This window comes from Crassostrea angulata, chromosome 5 (genome assembly GCF_025612915.1).
Source record: "Crassostrea angulata isolate pt1a10 chromosome 5, ASM2561291v2, whole genome shotgun sequence".
In the NCBI taxonomy this organism is placed as follows: Eukaryota; Metazoa; Mollusca; class Bivalvia; order Ostreida; family Ostreidae; genus Magallana; species Magallana angulata.
This window is the reverse complement of record NC_069115.1, coordinates 1,096,475-1,117,207: the sequence shown is the minus strand read 5'-3', so window position 1 is coordinate 1,117,207 and position 20,733 is coordinate 1,096,475. Positions and strand designations below refer to the sequence as shown.

The window sequence follows — 20,733 nt, the reverse complement described above, 5'->3', positions numbered from 1 at the left end:
AGATTTTACTGGGGAAATTATACTCCAATTTGCAATATCACAGATTTGCTTTGGCCAGGAATTTACGGACTTGTATCATTTTCTGAAAAGTCCAATTGTTGGGATAAAAAATGATAATTTTAATGTATTGCGGGTCAACTATCTCTCCACGTGTTTTTTCCTGCTGATTGAAATCGTTTTGTTTTCCATTGAACTTTATTAAGACTATGGCAAAAATATGGAGCACAGACCCACTCTATCAAAACTGAAGTTCATAAAGGATTAAAAATTTATATTATGTTACATTGATTAAAATGTTTTTTATTAATATCAGATTTGTTGATATATCATTTTTACAGTATTTCATTTGTTCTTTTAGGGGCATGCCTTATCCATCCATCTTCCTTGAAGATTTTTTTTTTTTGGGGGGGGGGGGGGATAAGACGTGTAAAATGCCTAATTTAAGACATATAAGATACTGAAAAAAATAACAACCCTGGTGATTCTTTTAAAAAATCGTTCCAAACAATGTAGTATGTTTAACATAACATTGATTTATAACCCTTAAATGGGTTGAATATTTGGAATATATTGATTTGAACTGATGTACGCATACCAAAATCTTCGAATAGCGTCATTTTTAGATGCTTTTTTTAATTTTAAAGAGCGACTCTGTGCTCCATATTTTGTCATAGTCTATTGAAGTCTGATGGAAATGTACGATCAACAAATATTTGAGGTGATCATGATTATACATTAAAAATATCATTTTGCATCCCAAAAAATGAAAGTTTTAAGAATAATAATACAAGTCCGTAAACTCGTAGCCAAGATCACGCCACAAATGTAGACCGTGCGCGCTCGGATCCAGATTTTTTTCGGGGCACGGGGGAGGGGTGGTCCGAGGGACATGTTTATCTTGAAAAAGGGGGAGGGGTTCCAAGGTCTAGCTATTTTCGGGAATTTTGTTTTGTGAATTTAATTAATTTGAATTTTTCAAGGGGGGGGGGGGGGTTCCGAGGTAGCGGTCCCGACCACCCTCTAGCTCCGCGCTTGTTTCATACAGCATTTGAATAATATCATGATGAAATGGCTCAGCGGTTTCTTGTGGAACGTCAGTCCTTAAATAACATTATAGGACTACCAGTCTTTAAATTACATTATAGGACTACCAGTCTTTAAATAACATTATAGGACCATCAGCCTTTAAATAACATAATAGGACTACCAGTCCTTAAATAACATTATAGGACCACCAGTCCTTAAATAACATTATAGGAACACCAGTCCTCTAATAACATTATAGGACTAAGCAATTTAGGTTGAGGGATCGATACCACTAAAAGGCAAATATAATTAGTTTCTTCCTGTTGTTAAAAATATTAAATAGTTAGAAATTGTGTTTTGCAAAAATTATTGTCGGAGGCCCTAAACTCGTCACGGTCCAAGAGTGATGTCCCTTTTGTTTTCATATTGCATATATTTCACGAGATTTAGTCGAAAGTTTGCACAGCTGAGTAATTTATTCATTAAATGAAGAAAACAATAATTACAATGCAAAGGCTGACGACGAAATAGAAGTCTTTTATGTATGTAAGGTATGGTATGTTATTATAAATTTAGTGTTACAAGCACAGGCGCGTGTGTCATAGAGGAAGTCTATCAACATTGTGTACAGTTACATATGTAATAGACATCCTGTATGAAACTAGCGCCTTACTGTCCTGTGGTAACAAGTTTAACAAAGGGATAAATGTGGCAAACATTCTTATGATAAATAGTCACGGAGATGTTATATTAATTATTTGAAATTGTATTTTACGATTAAACCAATGTACATTTGCGCCAACTTATTTCCCCATTTTCCGCGATTTACCACGTACGTGACATAATTCTAAACATATTTAGTCTATTGAAATTTAATTTATTTGGATTTTTCGAGGGGGGGGGGGGCACGAAATTCTGTCCGGTGTCTCACCGACCCTCGCTAAGTGCATGCTGCGACTTGAGTGATTCAAAAAATAAAAATGTAAAATAAAACCGATTTCTAGATAAACGAGGGTTGATTCAAAAGTAATGTCACACAATTCATCGCACATCATGTGAATATTGTATTGTAGAAATATGTGCAATTTTAATTTCTTACTCAAATTAAATATTTCATAAAATTTTGATTTTGATATTTTATTAACCGAATTATGATTATATTGTTCCTCATTATAAAATCTGATAATACCGCATTGTAAATTAAATTCAAATCTGACGTTTTTTTTTTATTTCAGAGAAGATTAAAAAGCTGATAAAACAGAAAGCCTAAAATTTTGAAAAATAATTTAAGACAGATTAAGCATAAAATTTTCTGACTGTTGTAAATATTTAAAGACCATTATTGATTATCCCGATTATTTATGCGGCGCTACATTCATTTTGCTATCAAATAACAGAGAAGCCATTCATGCGGAAAGAGAGAGCATTGCATTTTTGCTTTTACTAATTCAATCCCAAAACACCAGAAAACGTATTGAAATTGATAAATCAAACAGTAGATTATGAGATATACTGACCAGCATGTCTGAAATGTGGTTCCAGTGTTTTGTTAAAATACGAAAACAAAAAGCCAAGAAGACAGACACAACGATAAATGGGTGTGGCAACTATCCTTACCCCACTATCCATAATCCGTTACCTTCAGAAGTTTTTATTTTGTTCTGAAATTTTTAGATGAGTAAACATTTTAAAGTTCGATTTTTTTTTTATCGCTTTACGCCCTATTTTTATGATTTTATCACATCTGTGACATTACTTTTGGATCAACCCTGCATCTGTGGACAGGCATATCTATGCATCAGTTTTGAAGGTTGTTATTTTTTTTAACGTGATAAAACTGAATATGCCCCCCCCCCCAATTACAATGTTGTGCCGAAAATCTACTAATGATCTCGTTAAAACGACTTATTTTTCCGTATTGTCGTTTAGGACCGAATACCATATTTCCCAACATTTCTGAAAAAAATCCTGTATATTTGTCTTGAAAAAGTTTGTCAAAAGGCAGTATGTACAATCCAAATATCTCAAACATTCTATTAGACCAGATATCTCGTAATAATGGCATAGAAACTCGTAGATACTCAGTATCTCATATACAACTACGTATCTCATATGTACGACTTAGTATCTTTATGAATAACTCAGTATCTCGTAAATACAATTCAGCATGTCATATAAACGACTATATGTAGCCCTCGTGTACGACTCATTATCTCATATGTACAACTCATTATCTCATATGTACAACTCAGTATCTTATATGTATAACTCTGTTTCTCGTAAACACACCTCTGTATCTCACAGATATGACTCAGTATCTCGAATGTATTGCTCAGTATCTCGTACATACAACTCAGTATCTCATTTGTATGACTTAGTATCTCGAATGCATTGCTCAGTATCTCGTAAATACAACTCAGTATTTCATATCTAGAATGTATTGCCCAGTATCTCGTAAATACAACTCAGTATTTCATATGTATGACTCAGTATCTCAAATGTATTGCTCAGTATCTCGTAAATACAACTAAGTATCTCATATATACGGCTACAGAGATCACTATAATCTAAACATGGCCGCGATCACGCGGCCCTCTGTTTCCTAGATCGCCAACTGCTGTATCTCTCTGGCGGTCCCGACCTATACCTTATCCGGCAAGCTTATCATTCCCAGTTGTTCACATTTATACAATTTATTCATAAAAAGACAATTCTCATCAAACTTGTCAACAAAAGATTTAATATATTCAGAAAATCGGGCTTTTTGATTGAACACCTATAAAAAAATAATCACTCGTTTTTACATATAAAAAGCGTGTTTGTTAATGAATTCGATCGTTGATTAGCATTTGGAATTCCTTATGATAATGTTCTCAATTGAGCTATGACATTTCTCAGTTTGGATTTCGACAATGGTTGATCTGGCCCCAAAATCTGGCGATTTTTTCAGTTTGTTTCCCGGTATTTGAAAATAGACGGAATATAGCGCCATGTTTTTTGTTTTGTTTCTCGGGACAGTCATTCTTGGTCAGGTAGTGCCCCAGAATTTTGAGGTCATGGAGGGGCTACTCACTGAGATCAACCAGTGTAAACAGATCCGGGAGAAATTCTCGGAGCTGAAGACGGAGTTTTCCGATATTGAGATCCGGGGTATCCACAAGGACATGCGCCTGAAGATTTTGACCTCTGTGAACTCGAGGCTGCGCGCGGAGCTACGACGGGTCATCCAGACAAATGACCTTCTGAAGGACAAACTCAGGGAGATGTCTCTCAAACTCGGAGAGACCAGACAGCCGACTTCCGGTGAGTACACTCAGAGTTATCCGACACCCCCCCCCCCTCCTTACTCCCACACCCCTCCCCCTCTTTCTCATGACCTTGTCCGTCTTCACAACCTTATTGTTTTCAGCCGATGCTCAAAAGAAACAAACAGTTTGATTCTTAATTAAAAATCGGTTTAAACTCTTAAGAATACCCAGAGTTACTAATGCGTTAAGTCAATGCAAACTTTGTAAATTCATTTGATTGTTTTAACTCAAAGAATCAATTGCACGTATTACTTTTATTTTGTTGACGTGGGTTTTAAAAGATAATAAAAAAAAAACAACAATAATAGAACACACTCTATTGTACAATATTTTCCTCTTTTAGTAATGTACACCATGTATGTATACAATGTATATTTTCCAATTACGTGAGTTTAAGCTGAAGCCAAAAAAGTTTATTCTTTAACTCCTCGTTTAAAATTTTCATTATCTTTAACATTTTTTAAACTTATGTTCATTTTTATTATTTCTTTTTAATTCTGCGTTTTATCATCATTATTATAAATGTAATTCATGGTAACCCCGTAACAAATGTTTAAAGTTCAAATACAATGGACGTTTGTTCAAAGTGTGTTATTGTTAAACTGTCAAAAAATCTTTAGTTAATCAAAATCGCAAATGAAAAAAGATATTTCTTATGAAGGTAGGCGATAATGAAATCCAAATTTTGCGACAGAAAAGAATCGAGGTCGCCTAATTTTTAGGTGTGCAGTGGTTGGCATTTAATCCTGATTAAAAATAATGAAAATCAGAAGAGTAATTGAATGTTGCTCATAAATTGATAATTAATCAGACTAAAAAATCGTTGAATTAATTAAATTTGTAATGAACAGTAATAGGTCAATGATAATGCAGCAGTGGTTGTCATTTTATCTCAATCAAAACCACAACTTAAAGCAAAACCTTCCTATAAATTAAATTCATAATCATATACATAATTTGTATCAGCAAATGATTAAAGGGACGTAATACCTATAAACTTACAGCTCTTAATTAAAATTAAACCAGAGTTTATTTTTTTCTATAAATTAATGCATTATCATACACAATTTGTTAAAGAGAAAAGAATATTATAATGAGGAGGACATTACTTTTCACCGTACATCGCTGTTAAATTAAAATCACAATTCAAATGAATGTAAAGCCATGCACATGGTTATATTTACACAAAAGCTGTAACAGTTAAGGATCAAGAGGGTATAACTTATTCTGTGCATCGCTTTGCATTAAATCTTAATTTAATAATCATACATAAAATTGATTTTCTTATAAATTAATAAATGTGCAAAACACAAAAGAGCTAAGACGGTGTAACTTTTAAATGTGCATGTACAGCGCTTGTCATTAAATCTTAATTGAACTTACAAATTATATTGATTTTTCTTATAAATCTACAATCATGAACAAAATCTGTTGACATATCATTCTAAAAAAAATCTGTAAAGTGTACAAACATTTTCGTTTTGATGTATATACGAGTTGTCGTTATCCACGAGTTGTCCTTCAGTGATACGTTGTGTCGGTAAGTTATACTTTCGATTATTGGACTTTCGATAAGTGAAATTATTATACTTCAATATGATTATTCTATATAACGCGTCATCTGATTGGTCTAGAGAGTCACGTGACAGGGCGAACAAAGTGTCGTGTCGCCCCGAGAATAAATATCGTGTCTCACCTCTTCGAAAGTCTCGTGATTTTTTATTTCAAAGGTATGAGCATACGATGTTGACAAATCTGGTCAAATCATAAATATTCAATAATTTAAATTCCCTTTATCACAAAAATCAATTTTACTATGTTTGTTTTGAATTAAAGATTCGAATCTATGAAAGACAAGAGAGACAATTACAAGAAATGGAACAATTACGATGTAAAGCCAAAAACTTTAATATTAGCCCTCGGGAAATAATATTTTTCTTAGGGGAATAAATCTTCATATTTCCCTCACCATGATGCAATATATGTTTATTGTCGCATTCGATGAGTTGTTTGTCGACGAGGTGTCCGTTACCGCATTTAAATACTTTTGGTTTCCATCCTAAAAGAGTTATATCCCTTAGGCCGCTATTCAATCAACGGAGTGTAAAATTGTACAAATCTCATGAGATTGTGTGCAATGCATGTCATTTTGAATCAAATACCTAATTTGTATTTAATATTTAAAGATCAATGTCAGAGTGGCGTACTTTTTTTTAAAGTGTGCACTATAATCTGTACCAACATAGGCGTCGGAAGCAAATTGAAAGTGGGGGGGCTAGACTAATCCTCAGAAATATTGAGAAAAAAGTAATTCCCAAAATCATGGAAAACCTAATCCGTGGGGGGGGGGGGGGGGGGGGGGGGGGGGGGGGGGGGGGAGTGTACCTCAAAAAAAAATTTACTTACCCAAATTTTTTTTCTCCAAAATCACGAAATTCCTAATCCGTGGGGGGAGGGGGGGGGGGGCTGGCTAGTATGCTACTGAATCTCACCCCTCTATCTTTCAAGGTAAATTTATGAACAATAGTCTTTCCTGCGAGAAAAAGTGGGGGGGGGGGGGGGCTGAACCCTCTATCATGCTATGTTTCTAATGGTTAGGTATAACTTTGCAAAAAAAGTGGGGGGGCTAAGCCCCCCCTAGCCCCCCCGGTTCCGACGCCTATGACCAATATATCTTCGATTCACATCTTGCTTAATTACTGATCGATGAATATTTGTAAATAGCTCAGGGTTGAAACGATGTTCATCAAAAGTACGAAAAATTTCCAAAATTTCTTCTTTAAAGCCCCCCCCCCCCCCCTGCTTATCAGGTATCAATACACTGCTAAACAATGTGATGTCTAGTGGGTTTTGTATTGCAACAGACCTGGATGATAACGTTGAAAATTGTGCGAGGTATTCCGAGTGACTGCCGAATGAAGAAAAGATGTCAACATTCCCCATTATAAATCTCCGTAAGAAATCTGTTTTCGTTCTTGTGAATTTTTACGAGTGAAAAATCTTAATGTGTTAATGAAGTTATCTTCAAGTTGGATATTATCCCTCTCATCTTTTTCAATTGCACTTTCTTCACAGGTATTTGTATTTTTATGAGAAAAAAAAATCGTCCAAATTATGTGCTGCATAAATATCTTGTGACAGACTATAGCAGTGATAAAATTAAATCTTTATTTGAATAGCAATTAAATTCAAATCATTCGAACAATGGAGCGTGACCCCTGTGACCCCTGGGCCTGTTAGGTGTCAGGAATGCATGTCTTTGTCGTGACAAACAACGAGACACTTGCGGTTTATTTCATCCATCAAGTGTCAATGATCTTCAAATCAAAAAAAGAGTTCACTAATCGCCGACAAGTACTCCAAACCACCGGAGCTGGGGTTTTATTATTATTATTATAACGTTACATTTCTGCATGCTTTCTTACTTTTTCGTAGAACCGCCAAAATACGGTATAATATCTGGTGGTTTTTCTCTTTTTTTCTAAATCATCTTTCATTTATTCACAATTTTAAATCAGAATGTTTTTAGGCTTGACAGAAAAATTAGATGAAAGGAAAAACCCCCACAATTTTTCATATTTAAAGCATATTCTACAACTTAGTGCAGAGATTGACTTCGTTCATGGACAGTACAATTTTTTTTTATCTTTAAAACGTAAATTGTGGATCCGCTCCATTCACTAAAATCTACATGATTGTATGTGGAGCGGAAACTCAGATCTTGGCGATTACAAAATTCAATTCATTTCATTTCAAATTCCGTGTTGCTATGACTGAATAGTTTATTAACGCTAATTACAAAGAAATCCAAATTTGACTTTCAAAGATTTTCTTTATTTACTTCTGAAAAAATTCAATCCTCATTATTTCCCCACCCTACTCTGGGAATAATGATTTTAACCAACTCAAATCAACACTATCTCAGATTGTTTTTTTTTTTAACCAGATGGTTATAGAAAAGGTTAAAATAATTATGCTAACAATTTTTCAAAAGCTCTAAATTATATTCAATCTCAAAGAGGGTCTGTCTTTTTATTTAAACAATTAAACTTAAGTGCCATGACCCAAGGATACTTTGTACCAAGTTTCGTTAGAATTGGCATAATGGTTCTTGAGAAGTAGACGAAAATTTGAAGAAGAAAAAAATTACAGACGGACGGACAAACGGACGACGGACAAAAAGTGAGCAAGAAAGTTCAATTGAGCTTTCAGCTCAGGTGAGCCAACAGTATAAATAAATGGTTCAGTAAATCACATTTTATCTAAAACATATGAATACAATACGTTTGTCGTTTTATTGATGCCGATTGAGAATTATAGTAACTACTTACTTTTACAGCTGGTTCATCATAATAGTATTTGGTTGCTATATAATTTCCCATCGCTCCTCTGTAACCACTGGGCTATATATAATTATATACTGGTCGAAAAAGTTTCTCTCGGTTGCTTTTCTATCAAGGCATTCAGGTCTTACGGACTTTTAAAAGTAAGACCTATACTTTGTATATATAGTAATACATTTATATCAAAATAAATACTTAGAACATTGCCCAGTTATTCAGCCAATCAAAAGTACCCGTTTCTCTTAAATAATTCATTTTTTCAAAGAATCGTTTTTGTTCTCCAATAACGAAGAATTTTTGGTTGATTGAAACTTTAAAAAGGGGCGTAAGCTGTTTCTGATATTGTTCTGAGAGCATTACCCTCGGTGTAACCCACTCAGATCTAGCTGCGGGTCTGTAGCTCCCAGTCTGAAAAAATTCAGATGGACGTCCCAGACAACCTTTTAAATCAATGTGAATTGACATGCTCAATTCACAATTCATTCGAGGTTTTTTTTTCAAAAGTTCATAAATTGTTTATCACCTTTCCAAGTATTTATGACAGATTTCACCCAATTTGAGTTTTACACATAGAAAAAAACATAAGTAATCACAAATTACAAAGCTCACCGAGACGAGGCATCACCTTTATGAGGCATCACCTTTATGAGACTATCTTTATCAAATATATGAAAATCATAGCATATTAAATGATCATGGATATTCACGGATACTGTTTTGACACAATAATATCGTACATGTATAGCCTATGTTAAATAAGACTGTATGATAATCATATGTTCATTTCATACGGTATTATAAGATACAATGTTTATTAATGCAATAATATAAAATACGATATTGCATTCTATGATACTTACAATATTATATGTGCAATATATATCATACAATACAATACAATAATGTAATAAATAATGATGCAATATATGTGTAACATATGATATGACATTGTATCGTGTTATACATTATTGTATTTGATCACGTATTATAATAACAATATCATTATATGATACTTGATACAATATTGTATAGAATGATACAATATCATATAACATATTAATACATCACAATATCGTAACATATGACATAATAGTGTATGATATTGTATCATATTGTATCATATTTGATACCTAATATAAAACAATATCATATGATACAATATAATTCGAAATAACATTTTTATGTATAATATGATGCCATGTTATGAGGTATAGTACTATATTTTTTTAAAACAATATTATATTATACAAATATTGTATAATATGGTACAAGATTTCATATTAAAATATCATATATTACAACTTCCTGTGATATAATCACAAATTATATAAACCAATTCATGTAATACAATATTGTTTCATATGATGCAATATTATATATTGCTATACCATATGAACAATATCAAGACAAATGAGATAAAATAATATAAAATACATATCATATTATACAAAACTGTATCATTACACAATATACAATACTATACTATTAGTTACATGGTTTGTAGTTGACCTAATATGGTTTATACATGGTCAGTAAATTCCATATGGGGCGAGAGCGGAGCTTTTATGGTTTATATATGTATAAACCATATTAGGTCAACTACAAACCATGTAACTAATAATATCATGATACAATATCATATCATAATGTGCTAAAAAATTAATACAATATCATATTGTATCATATAAGTTTTTACAATAAAACATATTATATTATATGGTGTCTTATAAAACAGAAGTGCATCATATCATACGATACTATATAATAGGAATCGTATGATATCGTTTAACATCAAACACATCCATAAGGCAGGTTTGAGTGAGGAAGGATTTTTTAAGCATCCTTCATAATGGAGATCAGGTTCTGCCGCTGAAGCAACCTCTGCGATTCATTTAAATTATAGTTCAATCAACTATGCAAGTTTGAAATAGTACTATTAACTATAAAATATGTGACCTGTTTCAAAAAAATTAGCCTCCTCCAGCATCCGAAACCTGTGGCTCGGATTCAGCATCCATGCCTGTCAGGTGCATCAGGTTCATAAGATGCACCATCCAAGTTTGGTGAAGTTAGGACCAGCAATTACTAATAGATCTAATTGAGATCGGGCTCTGTATCTGAAGCTACTTCTTTCTCAATTCATTTATATTATAGTTTAATTAACTATGCAAGTTTGAAATAGTCTTATCTTTTAAACATGTGACCTTGGTAAAGTGAGGACCAGTAGTAACTTACAAATTGTAATCAAAGGGTGCTCGCACCAAAAACTTTAAACTGCAACTATGTCTGTTTTCCTTCTCCTCAAAAGAATAAATATTAAGTAATTTTAGATAAAATAAAATTTAATTACGATCAATCATAGAACAAACCCTTTTTAATTATTAAAATTTACTTCTATTACATATATTTAATTATTTTTTTTATTTTAAACATTATCTTTAAAAAAATTGCTTGTTATTTTTTTATTTAACTAAACATTTACTTAAGGTAAATGATTGAACAGACTATAATTCACCTGTAATAAAGTTCCTTTGTTCTTTGACACCCTTACCTGTGCACCATTAGCTAAAATCAGTCACCCATAAAATATTAAGAATTTTAGCTAAGTGGGAAGACACCAACTGGAAGGGGTTGATAATGCAGCAATTGGGCCAGGCCTACATTTGATAGGTGTTGTTATAAACTTTAACAGTCTTTATATCTTATTAAATTTAAAGTGCGTGCTGATTTATCAAAATACAGGTTGTCAATTTTCTGCAGATTGATGCGTCACCATAAATGAAAAAATATAGAACAACCTTGCAAATTTCATCATGCATAGAGTGTAGCGAGTACTTTAATAAAACCACAAATTATTAATCAAATATATTATATTTCCTCTTTACACAATAAATATATTGCTAACGATGTGGAAACCTCATTAACTGATGATTCGTATATTGCACAGCGATAACTCAAAATTCAGGTAACACTAAACGCGGGATGATTCAAAATACCAGTACCCCAAATGACTGTAATTGATAGTGTGCCTTAAATAATTCACTGCCAAATATTTAATTCAATGAAAACTAATATGCTTCAAATCATTTTCATCCTACTAACCTAAGACGTTTGAAAGTTCATTTTAAAAATAACATATCTGTCCATTCAGTCACGGCACTATTGTGACGACACCATCGTGGGCGGGACTTGATTTGATTGGCGTGGGCTTGAATTTACGCTTCGACCATTCTTCAAGTATAAGATTTCTTTTGATATGATCTTTCTATTACATAAAAGAAACTACAGGAAAATTAAAGATGTTTTTTTAATGCGTGATGCAATTTTTTTAATCTACAATAGCTAGAGTCGTGTACATGTAGCTTTACGGGAAATTTCGGAAAAATGCAATTTACGGGGCAAAAATTACGCTAGTTTTGGACATATTGACCTTTTTCCATTATACATTAGGTTGAAATAATCTATCAGACAATTTACTTCAGATGCCGTAATGTCCATATAATTTTCACTATAATTCTTTTAAATCCCCGTAATGATTGATTACATGTAAAAATGACGACTCTGCGCGTGAATTTAGTACATATTTTTTATGGGGTAAACCCACCACCCACCTTAAGTGAACGTCTCAGGGTAATTTAAAAGGATCAAGTATTTTACTTTTTAAGAAACTAAGTCACAAGATGGCGATTTGAATGTTTTGTTAAACTGTTTATATCAATCAATAGGGATGTATATCGTCATAGATCAGCGATTAATGTATCGGGATTGTTAAGCGCAGATCATGAGTTCGAATCCACCTCGGGCTTTTGTTCATTTGTACTGAATTAAATTCTTGAAAACATAATTTTTCATCGAAAATTGCTTATTTTTTAACCAATTTGACGTATATACCTCTTATCCATTGTGCTATCTATCATGATCAAGTAATTTTCTGCTGATTTGAGAAACTTTTTCAAGGTGTAGTGAGCCACCTTAATCAGGTAGTCCAGATATCCCATGTCCATCAATCCTATTCTCTGTTGTTTATCCATATATACATGTAAATACATATATTTCTGTTAAACCTTTCCAATACGACATCTGTCTACACCGAAACATGTTCTTCAGTAAAACAGTATACAAGCTTACATTTGTTATATCTAGTGAACATATCATCCGGCCTGTATCATACGTACTGCTGCGTTATAATATATTTATTTAACAGGTCTGTATGTACATCGATGCACTAATATGCACTTATTTATAAATTGTTTTCATTAAAATAGCCACGACCATGAAATCCTCTTTAACAATGAGTTTTGTTTTTTTTGAACTGTTGGTAGAGATTCGGGTACAGAACACGACGGGAGAAGTCGGGGAGGGAGGTAAAGAGATCAGCTGCACAGTGACCAATCACAACAACTGGACCTACTTCAACATCGAGCGGAATGGCCAGACCGTTGTCCACGTGGCCCCCGATGGGCGTGCCCAGACGCGGTTCAACCCTAAATACCTCACCATCACGCCTACCATACGCGAGAATCTGGCCGAGATCGCCATTAGTTTTGCCTCCCTCCGATGTACAGATGAAGGGTTGTACTCATGCGTAATTGAGGGAAACGTCCAATCACAAAGCATCGCCGTGGTCATCAAGAGTGAGTAGATTGGAAGATTTTTTCATTTTAATTACTGAGTATTGCATAACATTAATTTGGTTTTTTTTTCTTCAAGCCGTATCTTTTGAAAAATATGAAGTTGTTTCCTAAGTATGAGAGGTTTTCAGACATGATACAAATATTGTCTTCTATTTATATAGCGCCGTCAACCGGAAAACCATCTATGTCAAAAATAGGTGACGTCATCGGATATAAACCTACAGACTTCAAATGTGAAGGACAACCGAGTTATCCTGACGGGAAGCTGGTATTTCAAGTTAAATTACAAAACGAGACTGTGTTTCGGAACTTCGAGTTTCCGGACCCAACTGTAGTTGACAAGGACCGTAACTGTGTTCGAAAACAAACGATCAGTGTCACGTATGTGTTTACTGAAGTCTGGGATGAGGCCAAGATTCGCTGTAAATACAAGCATTCTGAAGACTATGACGAGACGGATGTGTTCGTTTTATCACGTGAGTAAATCATTACTTTGCAAGCTATCTAAACAGTGTTAGATGAACAATGTTTTTTTTAATTCCGAGGCCTCATTTCAGTTGAATTGTTTTTTACACAATCCGCATAACATTGTAAATAAAGCATGTTATTAGCAAGCACCAAATGTCTATTGTATCTTTTGTTTATATAATAGGTACCGTTACCAGTTTAATGTTCATCACAATAATTTTATTTTTATATTTAAATCAGCTACACTCTGCGGACAGAACACAGTCGACAATAGGGGCATACGCCATCCACAAAAATCCACGCATTACGTCACGTGCAACGAAGCCACGCCAACTGTCCATCAATGTCCGGACAACACGTGTTTTGACGAAATCTTCCAGACATGTGCAGATATATGTCTTGTCTGACTGAGATTAACCAGTATATTTACTGTTTGAAAATAATAAGACGAATGGGACAACATCTTTTATATAACTATTAAAAATTTTTGTGTATTAATTTTGTGTATTGCTGTATATTTATTGGTACAAGTATTTAGTAAAAACCAGCCGTACTGACAATTATCGCCTTTTTCTATCAGCAGTGAAGATTTTAACTTTATACTTGGTAATGTCGCAAGCGGAATACAAGAATATGGTGTGTGGAAGTATATATAAACATTGATTAATAGGGACGTAAAATTGTCAGAAGTGAATAGGTTCGGAGTTCAATGGAAGTACATATTAACTGTACAATAGTTAACTTGTTGGGACAGGATACCAGTAGAATTGTACATATTAACTGTACAATAGTTAGCTTGTTGGGACAGGATCCCAGTAGGATTGAGCTTGTTGGGACAGGATCCCAGTAGGATTGAGCTTGTTGGGACAGGATAGCAGTAGGATTGAGCTTGTTGGGACAGGATCCCAGTAGGATTGAGCTTGTTGGGACAGGATAGCAGTAGGATTGAGCTTGTTGGGACAGGATCCCAGTAGGATTGAGCTTGTTGGGACAGGATCCCAGTAGGATTGAGCTTGTTGGGACAGGATACCAGTAGGATTGAGCTTGTTGGGACAGGATCCCAGTAGGATTGAGCTTGTTGGGACAGGATCCCAGTAGGATTGAGCTTGTTGGGACAGGATACCAGTAGGATTGAGCTTGTTGGGACAGGATACCAGTAGGATTGTACATATTAACTGTACAATAGTTAGCTTGTTGGGACAGGATACCAGTAGGATTGTACATATTAACTGTACAATAGTTAGCTTGTTGGGACAGGATACCAGTAGGATTGTACATAATAACTGTACAATAGTTAGCTTGTTGGGACAGGATAGCAGTAGGATTGTACATATTAACTGTACAATAGTTAGCTTGTTGGGACAGGATACCAGTAGGATTGTACATATTAACTGTACAATAGTTAGCTTGTTGGGACAGGATAGCAGTAGGATTGAGCTTGTTGGGACAGGATAGCAGTAGGATTGAGCTTGTTGGGACAGGATACCAGTAGGATTGCGTAAAGAAACGAAGACTTCATCGATCAAACAATCTTAAAAGTAACTATCCACTTCACAACAGATAGATAAAACAGAAGACCCCTTTTTCTCACAAGTAAAATTTATTTCTCTAAAGTTAAACAAGAATAGAATGCACCAACATGCAGTGTATATTATGCTTTACAAACCCCGCCCCCAAAATACACATGACATAAGTAGAACAGTGCCGTTGCTATGGCACCAATTGACATCAATTTTAAAAGTCTGTCGATTAAAAAATTGGTTTTCAGAAGATTATAATTCTTGGGTCTGATTAACCCTTGCAAAAATAAAGGTCAAAAACTTGATAGCGGCCTTGAACTATTAAACCTGAGGTCAAGGTCAGAGCTAACCTAGTTACATCAAGTGTCTGACATGACCATTAGAACGTTTTGTGAGAATCCTGAATGTAAAAGGAACACACACGCGACAGTGAACGCTTGTGATGCAGCAAAGAGCAAAGCGGAAAAATACACCATGTAATTATCCTCCAAAGATAAAAATCACAACTAGCATTTAACGACGATTCAACAGGCTGAAAGTAAGGCTTTGGTTGAGCCGACACAGCGGAAATGTTTGCGAGTCTCTACCATGTTTTCCTGACAATAGGAATAACTCTTACATTTTAAAAATTAAAATTTCTAAAGAGCAATTTTCATCCCATGCATGTTGAAGTTGTGTACATTCCGATCTAATAACAAGTCAATACACAGTCTATAGTTGTATCATCACCAGGAATCTGTTATTTACAACTGATCACAGGTTCTGTAGCAATAACAATTTGTAACAATTTAACTGTGACACCAAATTCTATTAACGTGTAACAATCTTTCTCAAACTGGAATTAACAATCTTATGGTTATTAACAAAGTTAATCAAATTTTAACAATAACTCTCTATATCAAAGAAAATACCAACAGAGAAAAATTTGAACTTTTGATTTGCCCCCTGACCTTTTATATACTGTAGATGCAAATATATTTGCTGGGGATATAATTTCATTATTTTTGTTGGCAATATAAATCAACGAATTTAAATCCATGACGAATTTGTAACCCAAGTATTAATGAATACAAGCGATAACGATATGACGAAATTAAATGCCAACGAAATTGTATTTGGTTTAAAAACAATGAAATTTTGACCCAACAAAAATATGTGCTTCTACGGTACGTTAAGATTATAGATTTACTTGAATAATTTCTAAAAAAAAAAAATGAAATGTTTGGAAAAAAGGAAGCACTGTCGAGTACCATTCCATGCACATGCTTAATCTACATTCAGTTTGTGGACTTTTTTTCTACAGCAAACAATTAGCATGAACATACGCATCTGTAGTTATGTACAAAAACTCTAGAAGTCTAGAACTGGTTATACTAAAAACTCTACTCTGGTACAAACATAACAAAACAACAGTAAAAATATATTAAGTTATAAAATCAACCAAACAACATGGAGCCGAAAGGAACGGGTTAGATACACACTCAGTAGTATCTTTTTGTTTTACCCTCTATTTAAACAGACATGGTGTATCTTTCATGAAGTGTTAACAATTAATATTTATTTCACTTTTTTCTACATGCTTTGATGGCCATACTATTTTTCTCAAATCCAACATAAGAAGAAAATCTTTATTCTCCATAAATGTTCCAACCAAGAGAGATGCATCACTGGTTGACTAGGTTTTTTGCTGGTTGTCTCCCTTTGATTCACTCTCCTGTTTGTCTCCTGCCTTCAATGTCTATCCACTCCCAGTCCTCTAGGACTCGGGCTGGTACACCATACCACCGGGGCCCGCCAGACAGGTGGATCCCATCAGGTCAAGGTCAACTTGACGGGCTGCCTGGCGACCTTCAGAGATGGCCCACACCACTAGGGACTGGCCACGCCTACAATCTGAAAATGAGTTCAAAGGTCAGTAAATGGAAGGAAACATTTTTTGGGAAAAACAAATTCATACAAGATAACATTATACAAATATTGACTGGGGTTGAGGGTAACATTGATTATATTAGCCCCGAGGGACAAAATGTTGCCCGAAGCAGAGCTGAGGGCAGTATTTTTGTCCCGAGGGGGTTGTTTACAAATCAACAAATCAGAAGCGATTAATTGAAGTAGCGGGAATATTCTCTAGAAATTATTCCTAGCTGGTCAATATTGAAAAAATATTGACCAGTCAATATTTTTCGGACCAGCTAATAATATAATAATTGACTATTCGTCTCTATACGGTTATATATTGAGAATATTCTACTGAATATAACAATACATAATTCTATTACCCTCAGAGTTAGCAACACATTTAGCAACGGTAACACAACGAATTGTTACATGCGCGTAAATTATGCGCGTACGGTTCGCAGTGGAATTCACATCATTTCTATGTAAAAGCAGTAAAAAAAATCTATAAAATTAAGACATTCAGTATAATAAAATAAACAGTGCCTGTTTGGGAGGATAACAGTTGAAATTGACACCCCTCGAAAACCATTGTCAACCTCCGCTTCGCGTCGGTTGACAATGGTTTCCTTGGGGTGTCAATTTCAACTGTTACCCTCCCAAACATATATATAGTGTTACCCGTTGCCAAGTGTGTTGCTAACATTGAGGGTAATAGAACGGATTATCAACTGCATCTAAACCAATCAGATTTTAGTATTGAACATGAAAGTATAATAAACTCAATTGATCAACCTGATTTAAAGCAGTGCATTATGAGAGAAAAATTCAAAATATAAATGAAATGTCACGTTCCTAGGTGAATTAAACAGTAAAGAGAAAGATGCCTACCTCCAGCAGCATAGACTCTGGGGATACTAGTGGAATACTTGTTCTGGGGGGTTTCCAGATTGCCTCTGGGGTCAAGTTTGGCTTTCAGTTCATCCACAATCTTCTTCTCTGGTCCCAGGAAACCCATGGCCAGGAGCACCATGTCACACTTAATGAACTCCTCAGAACCTACACGACAGACAGAAACTTGTCACACTTAATGAACTCCTCAGAACCTACACAACAGACAGAAACTTGTCACACTTAATGAACTCCTCAGAACCTACACGACAGACAGAAACTTGTCACACTTAATGAACTTCTCCGAACCTACATGACAGACAGAAACTTGTCACACTTAATGAACTCCTCAGAACCTACACAACAGACAGAAACTTGTCAGTGTTAGAGATTTGTCAGTATCTGAGATTGAGCAGTGCCTGACACTTGTCAGTGTTAGAGACTTGTCAGTATCCTAGAGTTCTCAGTATCTGAGACTTGTCAGTGTCCGACACTTGTCAGCATCTGAGACTTGTCAGTATCCAAGACTTGTCAGTATCCAAGACTTGTACCTGACACTTGTCAGTGTTAGAGACTTGTCAGTGTCTAAGATGTATAAGAGACTTTCTGAGATTTGTAATTGCCTGTGGCTTGTGAGAGACCTGTCAGTGCCTTAGACTTGTCAGTTTGAATTGAATGTTTCTTGCACTCAAACAAGAGAATGTCTAGAATTGGCTAGTAGAACATAATTATTATAGCTTATCTCAAATAATACAAACATAGAGAACAAAAGAAGCATTAGAAACAATCAGGTTTATAGAACATTGTACAGCAAAATTCAGATATATATCGAACAAAGATATAGCGAATTACAGCTATACTGAAATTATTACTTAGATTTTTTTTTCCCCTTCTTAACTAAGCTATTTATGGTTCATTTTTGTTAGATAAATCATGGTCATTAGAACAGATAAAAGTTGACAGAAAGACAGATGGAGGAATAAATGAATGGAAAAAGACATGGAGATACAGAAGGACAGTTTGACAGATGTGTAGACGTACCTGGCACGTCGGCCATGTTCCAGCGGCCGGCTTTATCCTTCGTCCACTCCACCTTCATTGTCTTTATACCTTTCACATTACCATTCCCATCATCCACAAACTCCTACAAATAACAACACAGAATTTCTTACTGATAGCACAAATCTTTTTTACACTGTTAACATGAATCAGTCTAATATCATTAAAACATATAGCATTCTTGACTTACACCATTTACTTGTAGCATTCTTGAATCACAATGTCCAAATATAGAATTCCTGACTTATTTTGTTTATATGAAGCATTCTTGAATTACACTGTTAACATGTAGTATTGTTACACTGTTGACATGTAGTATTGTTACACTGTTGACATGTAGTATTGTTACACTGTTGACATGTAGTATTGTTACACTGTTGACATGTAGTATTGTTACACTGTTGACATGTAGTATTGTACACTGTTGACATGTAGTATTGTTACACTGTTGACATGTAGTATTGTTACACTGTTTTCTCAACTCTTACCGTGCTTTTTATGTTGAAGATTCTAGGATCCTTCCCAAATTTGAGTTGGACCTCTTCATGTCCATAGTCTAGCTTGAAGACACGCGGCCATGTTGGCCAGGGGTTGCTGGGAGCCCTGGTGGGTGGGGGAGGAGGGAGGATCTCAAAGGTTGTTATACTCTTGGCCCCCTGCAATGGTTTGAGATTGTTAACAATACTGCTGAGTGAGAAACCTTAGGAAACAAATCAAAGTTCACAAATACATCATCAAGTACAGGATATCTCTGTCTCATCATCAGCCAAAATCAGACCTATTTCAGATATACTCTTAGTCCCCAGTAATGTGAGACTATACAATTTTATGTTGAATGATGTCTTCATCCGTTTTCATTTAAAAGAGGGGTAGGTTTACTAACATTAGTGAGAGTTCATTTACTTGTGTAAGTAAGATTTAAATTTACCTTTCTGAGTGAAGTACCTATACAAGTAACTGTCTGAGTGATATGAGGTATCTTTTTACCTTTCAGTGAGTAAGGTTACAAAGGTATGTATTTACCTGTAAGTGAGTGAAGTAACTATGTATTTACCTAGTGAGTGAGGTATATATTTACCTGTCTGAGTGAGGTATTTATTTACCTGTCTGAGTGAGGTATATATTTACCTATCTCAGTGAGATATTTATTTACCTGTCTGATTGAGGTATATATCTTCATGTCTAAGTGAGGTTACTATGTATTTACCTATCTGAGTGAGATATCTATTTACCTGTCTGAGTGAGGTATTTATTTACCTGTCTGAGTGAGGTTACTATGTATTTACCTGTCTGAGTGAGGTTACTATGTATTTACCTGTCTGAGTGAGGTATTTATTTACCTGTCTGAGTGAGGTTACTATGTATTTACCTGTCTGAGTGAGGTTACTATGTATTTACCTGTGTAAGTGAGGTATTTATTTACCTGTGTAAGTGAGGTATTTATTTACCTGTCTGAGTGAGGTAGACATTTACCTGTGTGAGTGAGGTATATATTTACCTGTGTGAGTGAGGTTACTATGTATTTACCTGTCTGAGTGAGGTTACTATGTATTTACCTGTCTGAGTGAGGTTACTATGTATTATTACT

The 20,733-nt window shown here is 34.7% G+C and overlaps 2 protein-coding genes across 5 annotated transcripts in view; one reads left to right on the top strand and one right to left on the bottom strand.

Moving 5' to 3' along the window:
* Positions 1-3,935: 3,935 nt before the first annotated feature.
* On the top strand, positions 3,936-14,238 carry LOC128186200 (uncharacterized). Its single transcript, XM_052855985.1, has 4 exons — positions 3,936-4,329; positions 13,000-13,311; positions 13,473-13,787; positions 14,020-14,238. The coding sequence occupies exons 1-4, from the start codon at positions 4,017-4,019 to the stop codon at positions 14,184-14,186; spliced, it is 1,107 nt and encodes a 368-aa protein (XP_052711945.1). The 5' UTR covers positions 3,936-4,016; the 3' UTR covers positions 14,187-14,238.
* Positions 14,239-16,805: 2,567 nt separating this feature from the next.
* Positions 16,806-20,733, bottom strand: part of LOC128186176 (uncharacterized) — a 51,036-nt gene continuing 47,108 nt past the window's right edge. For 3 of the 4 annotated variants that reach the window (XM_052855926.1, XM_052855927.1, XM_052855930.1), the window contains 4 exons: positions 19,634-19,801; positions 19,128-19,230; positions 18,087-18,254; positions 16,806-17,192 (listed from right to left, as the gene is read on the bottom strand). In XM_052855926.1, the coding sequence (XP_052711886.1) occupies positions 17,056-17,192; positions 18,087-18,254; positions 19,128-19,230; positions 19,634-19,801 (576 nt within the window). In that variant the 3' untranslated portion in view covers positions 16,806-17,055. Of the gene's footprint in view, positions 17,193-18,086; positions 18,255-18,380; positions 18,443-19,127; positions 19,231-19,633; positions 19,802-20,733 lie in introns of those variants that run through there. The other variant, XM_052855929.1, reaches the window with a different exon arrangement.